Raw genomic sequence first — 17095 nt, forward strand, 5'->3', positions numbered from 1 at the left:
TTGTCGACAGTGGTCGGGTGAATTTCAGGGCCGTATCCCTTGGATTTTCCTGAATGAGAAAATTAAAGTCACGTGAGAAAGAGTGGACAGAGACTGGTGTGTCTGACGATGTCTAACGACATCCGACGATGTCAGACGACACCAAAGGCACCAGATATGAGTGGTAACCCGTTACTAGGGCATGGGGGAGGTTCGCCGAAGGAGTAAGTCAGGTGGATGTCCCAGTAGCTGATTTTTTCCCATTCTATTTATTATAATTACCATTTTTTTTTCGTCATTATCTCCGAATCTTTAGGGCCGAATCATTGCCGAAGCGTGAGTTGAACCGAGGGATTTTAAAAAATATATTTATCAGGAGTTGTGGGATTTTGCCAGTGGATCCAGTCACTGGACGTTCTGATACTCTGTCTTAGTAGAGGTAGAGGCCCTTGGCATGCGCATGACTCCAGACAATTGGAGCATTTCGAAATGTCAGTAATAGCCAACACTTAGCCAATGTACATACTGGGCACATGCTCGGGGTAAAAAAAATAAAAGCCACTGGTTCTTGGGCTTTCACCGATTTTCAGGAAATATGACTTCTTGGGTTTTTTTTTTGTAGCCGATTACTGGATCGATCGTCTGTAATTACGAAAAATTGATAAACGAGAAAATTGATTTCCCGATTTAATCCCGCGGAATTTTCCCGGAAATTTCAGGTTGATTCAGTAATTTTTAGAATAAAAATTTGCGGAACCAGCGCGTGGGGGCACATGCAAAAAATGTACACTATAAATAAAATCCTCGGCAATATAATCTTCATGTATACATATAATTAAATTTTTTATCTATATATATGATTTTTTTTAATTTGAAAAATTTTTCACATGCTTTTATGCATATATTAATTGTAATTATAAAACAATATTTTAAGTTGAATTGTGAGACGAAAAACGGTGACAACTTTCGTTTCATTAGGATTTTTAAAAAAGGTGACATTTGATCGGAGAATTCCGGAGCTCCTGTAATTTTTTATGAATTTCTGTCAATCCGGAAAACAGAAAAACCCGGGGTTCTCGATTAAACAAATCCAGCACTGAACGTCATAGCAGAGGGCTGCCGCGGTGGTGAACCATTGGTGGGTCCTAGCAGAGCGACGACATGTTGGCTACAGGGAGCACCTCGTCTCGGACGTTTCGTTTGCTCGTTACCTCGGGGTATATTGAGTGAGGGAGGTGGGTGAAGGGAAAAAAAAAGGAGAATAAAAAAAAAACTCTCTGCTTCCCCGTTTGAAGTGATAGGGGGACAAGAGGCTCTAATCAGCCATTCGTTGAGAATTTGTTAATTATTTATCTCTCGATTCAACCTGACAATTTTACCCTGAAAAATTCATGGACTCGTGTGGATCATCGAGTAATTCTACAAGTGAGGAAAACGAGTTTTTGGATTATTCGTGATACCCTCCAGTGATTACAGTCCAGGGGGATAGAGAAGGCTCGATTCTAGTGTGGGGGCGGATTTGTCTGTGAAAAAGTCCACCGATCAGTGTTGTGACATTAAAATAATTTTTATTTTCGATTTAACTGGAGTCACATCGGATTTTAATTTCCTTCTTTCAGTGATCTGGTCTCTGGTGGTTCCAATCGCACGGATGAACCTGGAGATGCTGCTCAGTTCGATTTAACATTCCATTAAAATTTTTTTATCAACAATAAAAAAAATACCAGTGAAGTTCGAGGAATAATTGCTGGCACGATGAGCTGCTAAATTGTTAAATTCGCAAATTACACGAAATTAATATCCAGATATATGTGAGTGCATTTGTGTGCGCGCGCGGGTTCCTCTATTATATATATACCATATATATGTAAACATATATGTATGTATAATCGAAACCAAACGAGGAAGCAAGAGGAAAAGGGGAAAAAAAAATGAAAATTCGCGTGGAGTAACCAGGAGAGCTCAACACCGGAGTAATATTGATAATAATAATAAGGAGAGGAATAAATAAAAAAATCGAGGGATTAATTCATGAAGAGGATCATTGATTTTGATACGAGGATGTGGATGAGACCAGGCACAGGGCAGACAGTTCAGAACTAGTGCAAAAAGTTTGTCATCATTTACTCCTCATATTCGACTAATTTTTTTTATCGCTAATTTTTTAATGACTCCTTTTTCTTTCGGCTGATCTGTCCCTGTCGTTCGGAGCTCGATCTGGCAGCAACAAGAACCGTCAGCCAATACGTGAAGCGATCTATTTTAACATTTCATCGTAAGTGACTTGGGGATTTTAGTGTACATGCCTTGTGAGGTGGGTGGTGGAGAGGTGTAAAGAAGCGACAACGAGGCGAGGTTCTATCTCTCGAAACACGCGCCTGTGTCATCGTTTTACCCAGTGGATTCAACTGTTGTGCCCTCCAGAGTATATCCCATTTTTGGAAGATTGAAACAAGAGGTTCAACCCTTGAAACAATTGTCCACTGTCAACGAGAAACAAGAAAGCGCCCAATAATTCATACACACCATCAATTTGGATGTCTCATCTGATAATCTTTTCCTGAAATTATTCCACGATTAATGGATAAATTGGCCTAGTCATCGATGTGCTGAGATTGGTCAATTACTGGTGCTCCAAACTTGTGGATTTAATCAGTCAAGCTGTTGGAAATCAATTTTCGGATAATTGTCTTGTGCTGTTGGCGGAGTCAACGCATCGTGGAGAGATCGTTGAATAATTAATAAGCACTATTCAAGGTCCATGTGGATTCTTGACAGATATGACACGAAACACGCCCCGATGTGAAGAGTAAAAGCCAAGGAAAGGCAAAGTTATTGTCGTTTGATATTTAAGTGTCAGCTTGAGGATATTGTCGATACTCTGCTGCTCCCTGGGTTCGATTAATCGGATCTTGGGTGCATGTGATTTTAATTTGCTGGTGATTTTGAAGAATCAATCGGGCGTGTAACGACACATTATAGCTGGCACTTCATTACCACTGCTGATTGTTACAATTTTCCTCTGTGGAAGTGGAGGAAAAACAGGAAAAAGGGGGTGTGGAGGGGCCGGGGGAGGAGGACGAGGAGGACGAAAAGGAGAAGGTGGCGAATTATAGGCGGCACGAGAAGAAGAGGGAACGTAAGAAAAAAAGACAAAAAGGTGGATATAATATTCATGAATAATGAGATATGGATTAATAATAGAGTCAGTGGGATTAAAATTAAAAATTCATTTAACGGAGACTCATTAATAACGATACAAGTGGCTGCTGGATACTGCTGGTACCATCATTGAAATCCCTTGATTTTGGATATAATAATAAATTGATAAAGTGCTGAGTTAACTGTTGGGGAAACAAAAACAGGGAAGAACAACAATTTGTTGTGTGGCTCGTATGTCATGGGGTGTTTCGGCAGCCAGAGCAGCAAGGCCAGCCAGGATGACAGCAAGACCCAGAAGAGGCGTTCAGACGCTATCACCAGACAGTTGCAGAAGGATAAGCAAGTCTATAGAGCAACGCACAGGCTTCTATTGCTCGGTGAGAATTATTAAAATTATGTGTTATGATATTTTAATGATAAAATCCAGGTAAGCTTTTTGCGCTTTTTCGAAATATCTCCGAAGCTGGGGATTATATCGATTTTTTTGGGAAGACTTCTTTTGAAGATCGGAGTGATCTCTACAAACAATATTTTAATGGACTTTTTGATATCTTGAATAGATTTCGAGATATTCTCGGAAAACTCAATGACGACCAAAGGACATTCATCCGTTTATCCATTCCTCGGACAAATGCGAATTGTTTAAAAAATTTTGGGGGGATAAATGAATTTCCCGTGCTTTTTCTGGAAAATTGTATCGTGCTGCAACTCCACTGAAAATTAATAGAGAACCAGAAAATGTCGGTCAATATATTTTAGAATTTTTAATACAGTGACAGAAAGAGGGATTTACGAGAAAAAATCCTGAATCCTAGATTTCTGAAAATTCAGATAAATTATAAAGTTCCCGTTTTATACATCCCAAAATTCTGGAGTTTCGCTGAATCTTCCGTTCGTATCACGTTCACTGTCCCCGTTCTAACAATCATCAGTCGATGGTCCATGAAATTTTCATATATTTTTTTTTAACAGTGTAAAAGTTGTTTGTTAGTGTTGGATATATCATGCAGCGTATAATGTGCAACTGGCAGAATGTCAGTATTTTCTATTTTTGAAAGTTTGCGTTAATACATCGTTCCAATTGGATCCAAGGGTTTCACATCTCATGCATAGACGATGATAGAAAAGACACTGATGTGTGGGCAACGAGGTAACAGCTGCCGACGACATTATTTCTCATACATAATTATGATTATGATGCAGTGACAAACACTAGTCATTATTTATCGTTATTAATAACCGTACGTTTCCTCAATAGCATTCACCCATCGTATTTCTTCGGTACTCCTCGTTATTTCAATCTACCATAATCTATTTATGGTAAAAATTTATCATAATTTGCCTTTCAGGGGCTGGTGAGTCCGGAAAAAGTACCATCGTGAAGCAAATGAGAATATTGCACGTCAACGGTTTCAGTGAAGCGTGAGTTGTTAAATCCATCTACAATTTCAATAAATTTTCCTATTGGTCTTATGCTCATGTTCTCCCCAGGGAGAAGCGCCAAAAAATCGAGGATATCAAGAAAAACATCCGGGATGCTATCTTGGTGAGTTTTCACATTAATATTCATCATTAATCCAATTATCTTTGACAACTGGTGAATTCATTGCAGACGATAACAACCGCTATGAACACGTTGACACCACCAGTGCAACTCGAGAATTCAGAAAATCAGAGCAAAGTTGACTATGTGCTGGATGTCTCGTCATCCCCTGATTTTGATTATCCACCGGTAAGTAATCGTAATTTATGAATATCTAAATCATTAACATGTGTATCTGATGCATGATAATCTGTGTTTGCATCATATTCCTTGATTACCGATTAGTTGGGCATCATTATCCCGAAAAGGATTGTTGGCTGGTTCACTCCAAAAATAAATGTTAAGTTATAAAAGTAGAAATACCTAATACATAGGATTTGACACAGTGTAGTGAAAGATCAGCCTTGTTGACTCGTCAAAAAGAAAAATCTTGAAATACATTCAACGGCAGGAAAATCATCACAGAGTGTACTATTTGCGCCACAAACTGTCGCAGATGCTAAAAATTGCGCTCACACACTTGTCCTTCTCCTCTTCCAATTCCATATTTTTCTTTCATCGGGTGATGACATTGAATGAGCTCAACTATTCGATGATGTTAATTCGGTATGGAGAAACCGTCGAATTTCTCTGTATCGCTTCGATAATCGAAGGACGAAGGCAACCGCTGTGGGAAAGTTCAATCGATTAATCGAACTAACGTTGAATCATGAGAATTTATTAATAAACTTGTGGTGAAGCGATTCGCGCTGGCGCGTTTTGTGGCCAGTTAGCCGACACGTTTTTATCTCTTGGATCAACATACTCGGAATACTGAAAAGAAAAAATCTTCAAGTCTCATGGTTTATGATTTTTTATTTTACAGGCATTCTACGGAATTGTCGAGACATTGTGGAAAGACCGAGGTGTTCAACAGAGCTTCGAGAGGAGCAACGAGTATCAGCTCATTGACTGCGCCAAATAGTGAGTTATTTTATTATTCAATTAATTTATTTTCTACATAATTAAGTCGAAGTGTAAATGGAGTTTTTTTGGAAATATCAATTTAATATTTCTCCCTCCATCCAGTGCAATTTACAAAAAAATCTGAAGCAATCAGTTCGCTCGAGTTTACAACTCAACTATTAATAAATAAATATTCTACTCAACGAAAAATATAGTTCTCATAATAATAACTGTTACATAATCAACTTTTCGTTATTCAAGAAAATGAAATTCGTCGACATCAACGAATTAGGCCTTTTCCATTCTCATTATTGTGATCATTATGAATCATCATGAATCCCTGCAACGAGGTGAAACTGATTTGCATTCCGCAAAATGAGAAATAGATAATGAAATGAAGAATATAAAAAAAAACGAGTTGCATGTTATCGCGTCGCACGACACGTTAGTATCCGCGATCGCGATAAAAAGGGTGATAACAAGAGAAGTTGTAAGGTGGTGTACGATAGTACTCTGTGTGAGATAAAAAAAAAATGGTGCATGCGTACTGATGGTATTTTATATGCATGCAAATCAATTAATGGAAGGCTCCATCAATGCTGAATTACTGAGCGACAAATTATGGTAAATTAAGATACGAAACGATTTATAAATCGGTCTCGAGTGATTTGAGAGCGACAATTTGGGACCAATAATTGAGATAATGCATCGCAATGAGGTAATCGTTTTGCATAATATGAACGAATGGATGAATTGACATCGTTGAAAAATGTTTTGATTACTAAAAATCAATTTCTACCTCATATCTGGTACTCATCGATCCGGTGAATTCACGTATTGTATTCACGTCGATTTACCAATCGTATTGGGATGTTTGTTGATGTTGAAGGGAGGAGTGATTGCAATTCGGTGGGAATTCGTATCTGAATAAGCAGAGTAACCCTATGTACTGGTTTTTTTTTTCTTGTAGTGCTTTCCCTCTTCTCATATTGTTCAACGCTTTAATTATACTAACGGTTAGACTATTTTTAGCATGAGTTATTCTCTCGTATAAACCCACGATAGTTGCGTTTCATAGTGCGTTCTCCGTGTGTTTGTAAACACGTGTATGCACTGATTACGTGTGAGGGACAATGAGAGGAAAAAAATTATGTGTATATTATCTTTTTTTTTTTTAAATTGAGTCCATTTGTCTGGGATTAGTGCAGAATTAGCTTCTGGCGGGGTTATTATTATCTCGGAGTTTGTTAATTTTTTTAGGGAAATTATTTCGGGATTTGTTGGTCGGGTGATGGCTGGAGCTCGGTATTCGAAATTTTCATCAATTTCCGATAAGCTTTAGGCACAAACTGGCGTTTATGCGCCACCGATCTCTCACGATTGTCGCTGTATCCACTATGAAAACAGAGGTTGCTTTTATAAATAGCAATAGATATTTTTAGGGGGCATCGAATATGTTGGTTGAAAAAATTTTGTGTGGTTACATGTATGGAATTTAAATTGTCACCTGTCGGCTTTCTCTCGGGGCACTTGTCATTTTCAAATTCTGTCAATTTTTTCATTGCATTTGTTGTCCCATTATCATTTTTGAATCTTCAAAAATCTAGAGAAATATAAAATATTTTTCAAATATTACACCGTCACAAAATAATTCCTGAAATTTCAAATAAATAATCAAAAATTTCTTAACAAGCACAAATTGAAATTCTTGTAATGATTAATTTTTCAAATTATCATGATAAATTCATTATCAATTATTCATAATGAAATGCTTGATTGTGAGGGATTCCAGTTGAAATTAAATTTAATTAATCCAATTGAAGTTCAGAATATTGAGAATGTGATGTCACATGAATTTTCAAAAATTTGTGTAATTTTTATTCAGCAGTTTTTGATAGGTAGGGGATGTTCGGGAGGTTGAGGGCGTCGTCCCCTTGTGATTTTGCCTAGCCAGCGAAAGTAATGGTGGTATGGTGTAACGAGGTTCGGGGGTTAGGGTAGAACACCCCGTTGGTGGTGCCGCAGCCCTCTCGCCATGCTCACCACCGATCGATTTACCTCCTCGCTTTCCTCCCATTCCACCCCCTTCTACAATTTTATCCTCCTGCCTCCCTGGCTTCATGACACTTTTTCGACTTTACTATTTCCCCTGATTATCCACCGTAAATTAATTAATTTCCCTTAAAAATCAATTGATTGCAAAAATTACTCTTTATTTTTTCCATTCGATCTCAACCCATAGCACGATTATATTGTTATCACTATTTTATTTGTCTATGATGGTAATGATGATATTAATTAGTGAATTTTGCGAATTGTGGATTTAATAAGATTCTTCATTTTTGTTTCAGTTTTCTAGATAAAGTTGCCATCGTCAAACAGCCCGATTACACGCCAACTGAACAGGTAAATTCTCTCCACTTATCTCCTGTTGAATTTGGCTCTTTCAATCAATCCGTAATCTGAATTATATTTTTTTCCTGCTGCAGGATATTCTAAGGTGTCGAGTTCTCACGTCGGGCATCTTCGAGACTCGATTTCAAGTTGACAAGGTCAACTTTCAGTAAGTTATCTTGAAATTATTTCAATGAATCGACAAAAAATCCCAGAATAATTGAATTCACAGTCATAAATGGCCTGAATTAATTATCGGCCGCGGTTTTTTAAAATTATATCCTTCATGAGGAAATGGCAATGAATAAATATCTGTAATGACGAGAATTCTGAAAGAATCAGATGAAGAATTTTTTAATGATTTCAGTATGTTCGACGTTGGGGGCCAGAGAGATGAAAGGAGGAAATGGATACAGTGTTTCAATGACGTGACTGCAATAATATTCGTTACTGCTTGCAGTAGTTACAACATGGTGCTCAGGGAAGATCCAACAAAGTTGAGACTCCGAGAGAGTCTTGATTTATTCAAAAGTATTTGGAATAATAGGTAAACCTGATAACTGATAACTCCATATTTTATTGTTACCGGATTATTTTCATTAAACAATTTACTCTTCACTTGCCAGGTGGTTACGTACAATATCTGTAATCTTGTTCTTGAATAAACAAGATCTCTTAGCTGAAAAAGTTAAGGCAGGTAAGCACAAATTGGAGGACTACTTTCCAGAATTTTCACGATACCAAACTCCAGTTGAACCCGGTGTCGTAGCAGATCCTTCAGAACCTGCAGAAGTTATAAGAGCTAAATATTTCATCAGAGATGAATTTCTTGTGAGTACCCCTTTAATTTATTTAACTGCAGGTAACGGTTGTAGTTAAATTCTGAATGTTGTGGAGTTTGATGTTTGAGATGATGTAGCTGATGCTTGATTTTCGTAATTTTTCAGGCTTTTTTTCAATTAAAATTTCCTATCGTTTCACCCTGACACCTTAAATGATTCATTGATATTTCACAGCGTATCAGTACAGCTAGTGGAGATGGGAAACACTACTGCTATCCACATTTTACCTGTGCAGTTGACACAGAAAACATCAAGAGAGTATTCAATGACTGTCGTGACATAATTCAACGTATGCATCTGCGGCAATACGAACTCTTGTGACTTGGTTTCTACCATTGCCTAGTATTGTCTGTCCAAAAATTATTATTTACCTCTCCTCCATTTACAAAACACCAATTGTGTAAACAATTATATACTCATCCACGAACAAGTTAAGACAAAAAAAACGTGCAGAAAAATGGAGATGAATCGATCAATTTGCTCGAATAATAAACCTAGAGAAAAATGAATGAATGAATAAAAATAACATCAAAATAAGTTGCCTCCGACGTGGAAAAAGCTTTACCAAATCAAATAGCAGAAGGAACAAATTAACGCCTTGATTGGCCACTTGGGACTTATTTCCTCAAAATAGGTCGGAATTAATTGTTCAAATTATCAACAACATCCCTTCCCTTCCTATCTACCTAGCCCCTGCCACCAAATAACAATTTTATTATATTTACACTATTCTTTCCAATGTCACTCGACGCACTGTGATCCGTTACCTCGAATCTTATTTTTCTTTTCTTTTTCTTTCAAATTTTATTGTTTATATGAGATCTGATGATACCGGAAAGTAACAGAAGAGTAACATAAACGATCTGTCAAATTATTAATTTCTCGAAGCACACGAATCTCTTGGAACATTGCAACATCCTGAACATTGTGATTTTGCCAATTTATATTTTTTTATCACGCATGTCCAACAGCACCAAACATCCCTACTGTTAAACAACAAAAAAAAGAACAAGTATTTTTTCGTTTTTCTTTTTTCGTTTTTTTCTCTTCATTTTTTGTGAGATTTTACAGTATTTCGAGGTTTTATTTCTCATTATACAATGTATGTATGTATGTATTGACTATGTACAGAGGGCGTCAATCTGATTCGGAGTTGTTTTTAAATAATTTATTTATCATTTAGTAAATATACCTCAGGCATTAATTCTCTACTCCCACCTCTCCCCACCATCAAACGAGAGTGATTGATACCGGAAAAAAGGAAAACGAGGGGAAAAAAAAAACATTTTTTTACACATTCACTCTCACTTTCGCAATCGTTCTATGAGCGCAATTCACATCAATTTGTAATTGTATACACAATCTCAAGAGTGAATAAAAGATTGTTCTTGGAGAGTAAAAATAAAATTACGTAGAAAACATTCGACTCCTCCGAGACAAAAATTAAAAAAAAAAAGATATATATGTATAATAAAGAGAGGAAACAAATTCTATCTATATACGGTGTGAACATGTGTGTGCAGTTGCGTACCTGTACGTGAAGAATGAAAGGTGCATTCTAAATCATTCATTGATAATTAAGTGAATATTTAAATGATAATAAAATGTACGTAGCAGGCAGAAAGAGGTGGAAAGAGGGCTGATGCGAAATGGATTGTCGATGCAACCGATGATTTTAAATAGTGCAACGTCAAATTTGTTTTTATACGTACGGAGAGTGTTTTATCATTGAAAAAAAACTCGGTATTAGTCATGTGTAAATTGAATAACAAAGTTACAATAAGAGTTGTGGACGTTAGTCATACGATGATGAATTATGGTGAAAAATTGATGTTTTTTTTATTAGAGAGCCCTTCCCATTGGAATAGAATGCAATGGAGTGTGTACGTATTTTGCGCACACGAAAAAATTTAAAAGAAAATTATAAAAAAAAAAGCAAAAAAAAAGAAAACAAAATAGGGAATCATATTTATGTGTCTGTATCTATATCTCAATACTTGTCTTGCGAGGATGCCACACAGACTTTTTTTTTCGAATTATCTTGTTTTATTTATTGTTAATTGATTATTTAAGGAAAATTTGCGAGTTTTAAATAAAAAATGGTCAAATAAAATGGCAAAAACGTGAAGTAACGCGCATTTTTGAATAACAACGGATAAATCAGGGTGAAAATGGAAATTCAATATATCATATATCAATGTATTATATTATTTTTGGCACAAAAGAATATATATTAATATATATGAAGCGTGAAATGCGTGAGTTTCACGTTTCGTTTTTAATTCTGAGTTGACCTTTTTCCTTTTTATCAGAGGTCTGTGCGGTGTCGTACCGGCTCATATATATAGTAATATCAATTATATAAAACAAAAAAAAAAACAAAACTACCATACAATTAATATAGTAACCATAGACATGTTAATGGTCGTATGACTCGATTAACTTTATCGTCGATGCCATTGTTAACGAAGGTGAAAAGAAAAATACAAAAAAGATCGGTAATTATTATAATAGAAGTAATAATACAAGTGAGAATCTAAGTACGAGTAAAGCAAGTGCAGAAGAGAAAATAGTGTAAGGGATGATGGAGGAAGGGGCACCATAAGTGATGATTGACATTGTCGAATTTCTATATTTTAGGTCCATCGCACAATATTTTGATTTTGCCTCGAAGAGAGAATACGAATGACCAATGTTCACTCAGAGAAGAGAAAAGGGATATATTTTCCCTTTGTTCCTTTTACTGTTGTCTTTATAGTTTTTTCTCTTGCTTATTTTCTTTTTCAATTTCTATCATTGAAATGAGTATACGTAATACGATAATACAAATGTCCGATGGTTTGAACGTGTACGAGAAATAATTGCGTGAGAGTCCCTTCTCAAGGTCCGTTCTTAGTTCCAATTGTTCCAAACATTGAGGAATATGTAAATAATCGATGAGAATTCGTCTTTTTGGGATGATGAGGAAAAAAAAATGCCACGAGGGCCGAATAATGAGTAGAAAAGAATAATTAATTGACATTAGTTGAATAAATAAAATGAAATTAATAACTTATCCGTCTGCGGTTATCGTCAATGTACCATAGATGGAAAGTGTTTTTTCCTAGTAAATGAAAATTTCTTGTTGTTGTTACTGTTCATATTCATTATTTTTATCATATGTTGATGCTTAATATATCTCTTGGTAAAAAAAAAACGCCATTGAACCTTCCAGAGTATTATGAAATTGCTGTGTGCAGCCTCCAACTCGTTCTCGTGGTCAAGCCCTCGATGATACATTATCATTCTTCAAAAGCTCTCGGTGGAAGAATATCGCTTATTATTTTTAATGAAATATGAGAATGAATAATAAGAGCGTTTACATCTCATCAGTGAAAGTAAATTGTCTATGTGCGTAGTTCGTCCTTCCGTATTTTGGTATTATATTTTAATTGTAAGTACTGTCCCCTTTCATGTATATATCTATTACGTACACGTATGTATAAATATATTTAACAAAAGGAAAATATATATTGAACAAAAAGGACTAAATTTTTTACAACTTCACCAATGACAAGCTTTACTATTTAGTCGTCAATTGAATTTAGATTTATTTCGTGTTTTTTTTTTTCATTCATTACTCTGAAATGATTGATGATTTATTGAAAATTTATGGATATCAATGTTGAAAGTAAAGTTTGGATCATCGAAATTGGGACTATGCACGGACAACAAAGTGGATTCATATTGAGAGATTGAAAATATGTATATGTGTACTGGAAGTATTGGAAATATATATAATGGAAGAGATTAATTTTAGGATTTTAATTTGTTTATGTGTAAATGGATGAAGTCATTGAATATCATGTCAAAACAGATGTGCAGCGTCGAACGTTGATCGAAATTATCGGAATTATATGGATAAATAAAGTAAGATAAAGAGAGGATAAATAATTCAAGTCTGTGATTGCAATCAAAACTTGAATGTCTTGTAAACGTGTCCCATGTGCATTTACCACAGAAACAAAAAGAAAAACGAATAAATGATAAATTAGTCGATTGTGCAGTGTCTACTTCAATCCAGGGAAAATGACAGTAATGCAGATGAAAATATTATTCTACGGGTGTCTATTAGCCGTACAATCAAATAATTCATTGCACTATTATAATTTGCGATATCACAACCAGGAGAAATAGACCAATTAACAGGATACAATATTAGATTTAACAGAGATTTTAAAACTCCATCAAGAGAAAGAAAAAAAAAATATTATGTAACAATAACGTACACCATATTTTTGCGCATGAATATCAGTGGGGAAAATTCACCTCCACCCAAATGATGATCATTATATTTATTCATTCATCAATTTGAGAAGAAAAAACAACTATCGTCAAATCTATTTATCAGTGCAGGCTAAAGTGAATGTGACAGTAGTAATCGCCTTTTTTTCCAAATCTCATTACATGATAAATACTTTAATAAACCCAGTGTAAACTATGATAACAATCATTGGAGGCGAGAACAATCTTGACGAATCAATTTAACTGATTAATGAGTATTTAATATATCAGTCGGATCCGGCGATTTAGAGAGATGAAAGTCAGTGATAATTCATTGCTTGAATCAATTATTCTTTGCATTTCCCTTTTCATCAATTCAAAAATAGGGATGACATTTTTTGTTGCACGTATTTCCTAAATTTAGAAGTAGCAAAATTTTGAGAGAACAATTGTGTGAGTCAGTGGAAGAGAATTAATCAACAAAATAAATGATAAGGTGAGAAAATCTTCATTCGATGTAAAGTAAAAGACAAAAAATGACAAAAAAAAAGATAAAATAAAATAATAATCATTCCACCAATGAGGAGGAAACTGGATGGAGCCGCTGTCAATACAAGAAAAATAAATAATTCCATAATTAATGATGGAAATCCTAGTCCTTTGCGGTCTCTACGATATCTGATCGCACATTGATGGATCTCGACAGTCTTCTGACGCTAAATGATCACTTCAATTCAGTGGAGGAACAATTAAAAATGTGTGATCGCTTCACAGGTGTCATGATTCCGTCAGAATGAAAAAAAAAAAAAGAAAGAGAAAAGAAAAATAGAGCTGGTGTCACAAAACAAAAAAAAATGACACCAATAATCTGATTGATCCAATAAATACAAGAGAGGTTCATCGATTTATTGAACCAATCAGCCAATTCAAATAAAAATGAGGAAAAATATAAATAATAATAAAATAAACATAATTTCATTCTTATTCTGTGATGACTGTTCGAATAACTATAATATAGAAATTGAAAAAATATGAAGAATTTGAATACTATTCGTTTCGATGTACACAATTACACTAAAAAAAATAATAACAATAATAATAATTGAGAAATAAGTTGAGTACTATTTTTTTTCAATTCTATTGCTTTATTACATTCTACTCCGATTTTTTCAATTTTATTGATTACATCGACTGAAACTTACGAATGCGATTTTTTTTATTTTAATTGGTAACAAAATCTATCAATAAATTTTGTCAATGAATAGAGATTCAAAATTTTAAGAGACCAACAGGTGTCTTCTCACATAAGTTATTTGAGCCTTAGACTCAAGTGCAGCGAGATCCTTCACAACTGGTGCCATTTGTTCCACATGATTTTTATAATTACTTCCAGTATTAATTCTCTTTTGTCCATAAATGACTTTTCCGTCGAATTCATTCATTGGTACCTTGAGATCAGGCCCAATCTGTTGAATAGTTATATTCAAATGATCCTCGATGTCAGCAAGAAATTGCGGTTCATTATACCAAATGCAACATCCACCTTGATTGGTTAAATTAGTGTTATTGCAGTTTCGTCCTCTGGATGAGCACCATTCTCCATGATACCATACCTTTTCCGGAACACTGCTCACTAGAGAGATGGCTAGGCCCATCCTCTCAGCCCTTCCCACTCTCCCAATTCGATGAACATAATTAGACTTCTCATCTGGTAGAGTTACATTAATTGCGAAAGGCAGACCTGTGATGTCGAGGCCTCTAGCTGCCACATCAGTGCAAATCAAAAATTTCACCTCTTGCCTCTTGAACTTCTCAAGGTTTGCCCTGCGCTCCTGGGGTTTTCGATCTCCATGAAGACAAACACAGGAGAACTCGTTGGATCCATATTGTCTGAGGTACCTCTCGAGATTATCGCAGTCGATTTTAGTTCGACAGAAAATAATTGCCCTATCCATTTTGTGTTCCTTGATTGCTCGAATGCAATATTCACCTTTGAGAATTTTTACACCTTCCGAGAGGGCCTCAGCAGTATTGGGTTTTCCTTTGATGTTGTCTCTGCAGTGGATTCCATCTGTCTCGATGTAGCGAGACAAATTCTTCCAGGATGGATCCTTCTGGGGATCAACACTCACCACGACGTGATGAACACTCTCAGGAACAGCATCCTCACCTTTCAAATCCACCCAAGTTGGAAAGTGCATTAGTCTCTCCGCCATTTTTTTAACTTCAAACGCATGTAATGTCGCCGAGCACACGATCATCTGGAGTCTCTTTCCATCAGCTGTTATCTTCGGTATCTGACGATGGAGACGATCTATTAATTCTGTGTAGCCTTGTTTCAAGAGTGCATCAGCCTCGTCAAGGACAAAAAATCTGCAATGTGTAAGCGATAAATATCCTCCTTGAATGAGATCCTCCAGACGACCTGGAGTTCCAACGACAATATCAATTCCAGAATTGAGCGCCGAAATTTGTTCCTTAGCAGCGACTCCACCGATCACCAATAACTGTTTGATCGATGGATTTTTTAAATGAATCCTGAATTTTTCCAGTTGATTATAAGTCTGCTCCGCAAGCTCTCTCGAAGGTTCAATAATAATAGCCTGTGGTGCATTACCCGGTGGTTTCTTCATCTCCTGATTTCCAGCTCCACTGGATCCAATTTCATTCTCCCTGAGGCAATTCTTCGGAACAGAAGCAACAGCTGTGAATCCAGCTGGTGGTGGATGCTTGAAAGGTTCATTGCCAAAGTTAAAAGACATCTCAGCATTCTTCAAAACCACAGCCGGAAAGAAAATCTGTGATCTCTGCTGAGAATTGAGGTCAAACGCTTTTCCAAGGTCCACACCATTCTTGGTGAACCTTATTTCACCCTTGGAGAGATCCAGAAGGCAACCGATGACGTCGTGCATACCAAAGGATTCCCCATAGCTGTCAAACTGCTTGGAGTTTGATTTTTTTCCAGTGCCTCCAAATCCCCATCCAAATTTATCAGTTCCCAGATCTAAATTCGCTTGGGACGTTGACCAACCGACTCGGCAAAGGCCCTCATCAGTGACTACAGTCTCAAAATAATATTTTCCCTCCCCCTGAACGCCTTTATTTGCTCTGCATCCGTGCCATTCTCGTTGTTCTCGACTCTGACAACGCAATCCATCAGGGGCCACAGCCATTGCTCGTCCTCTATCGAAGAGACTCAGACTCCAGGGGCCAGAAATCACTCGTTTCTCAGATTTTCCAGTTGTTTTCCCAGTCTCCAGATCCTTCAAAGTCTCCCAAACAGTCTGGAGGATGGGCAGGCAAAATGCTCCAGTCTTACCACTGCCCGTCTCTGCTGCCATCAGGACATCACCTCCACCCAGGATCAGGGGGATTGCCTCTGCCTGGACGTCCGTTGGAAGAGTCCATTCAATATTATCGATTGCTCTTGCAATTTCAGGTAAAACACCCATTTCTGGAAATAAGTCGAGTTATCAAAAAATTTTATATTCATAACGGAGAAAGTATTTTCGAAATTATGAAACCGCTGATTTACATCAATCCATTAAATTTGAGAAAGATTCAAAAATTGAATGCCTCCAACGAGAACAGATTAAAATAAATAAATAGATATAACCAATAAAATCAAGCTGAAATGATAGAAAAACCGGCAAGAGTAAAAATGAATTAAAATGTCAATTGTCAAATTGAGATGAATCTGAAAAATCAGCTGATACGAAAATTTGAGTGACTGGTGTACGAACCTTCAAAGGCTGTCATTTTGAGTTTATGTTCGACCTAGACGATCCAGAAACATCAAAAACTACCCGGCATATATGATATATATGGTATATATGATATATATACACAGGGATGGTATATAATCAGAGATATTGTGATATACTCTCAGAATATCAGGCAATTGCCTGCATCAGCGCCATTTTCTCAGAACTACTAACCGACAAATACTCTGAAAACCGACTATAAA

General features: G+C 36.2%; 2 protein-coding genes across 2 annotated transcripts; one reads left to right on the forward strand and one right to left on the reverse strand.

Moving 5' to 3' along the window:
• Positions 1–1114: 1114 nt before the first annotated feature.
• Positions 1115–12391, forward strand: Galphas (G protein alpha s subunit). The gene is made up of 10 exons (XM_011306776.1): positions 1115–3518; positions 4491–4563; positions 4633–4687; positions 4754–4873; positions 5550–5647; positions 7981–8035; positions 8119–8192; positions 8391–8570; positions 8650–8854; positions 9040–12391. The coding sequence occupies exons 1-10, from the start codon at positions 3380–3382 to the stop codon at positions 9184–9186; spliced, it is 1146 nt and encodes a 381-aa protein (XP_011305078.1). The 5' UTR covers positions 1115–3379; the 3' UTR covers positions 9187–12391.
• Positions 12392–14258: 1867 nt separating this feature from the next.
• On the reverse strand, positions 14259–17059 carry Ddx1 (ATP-dependent RNA helicase Ddx1). Its single transcript, XM_011306777.1, has 2 exons — positions 16872–17059; positions 14259–16582 (listed from the first exon to the last, which is right to left on the reverse strand). Exons 1-2 carry the CDS (start codon positions 16885–16887, stop codon positions 14406–14408), a joined length of 2193 nt encoding a protein of 730 aa, XP_011305079.1. The 5' UTR covers positions 16888–17059; the 3' UTR covers positions 14259–14405.
• Between the last annotated feature and the right edge of the window lie 36 nt (positions 17060–17095).

Source organism: Fopius arisanus, unplaced genomic scaffold (genome assembly GCF_000806365.1).
Source record: "Fopius arisanus strain USDA-PBARC FA_bdor unplaced genomic scaffold, ASM80636v1 scaffold00049, whole genome shotgun sequence".
NCBI lineage: Eukaryota > Metazoa > Arthropoda > Insecta > Hymenoptera > Braconidae > Fopius > Fopius arisanus.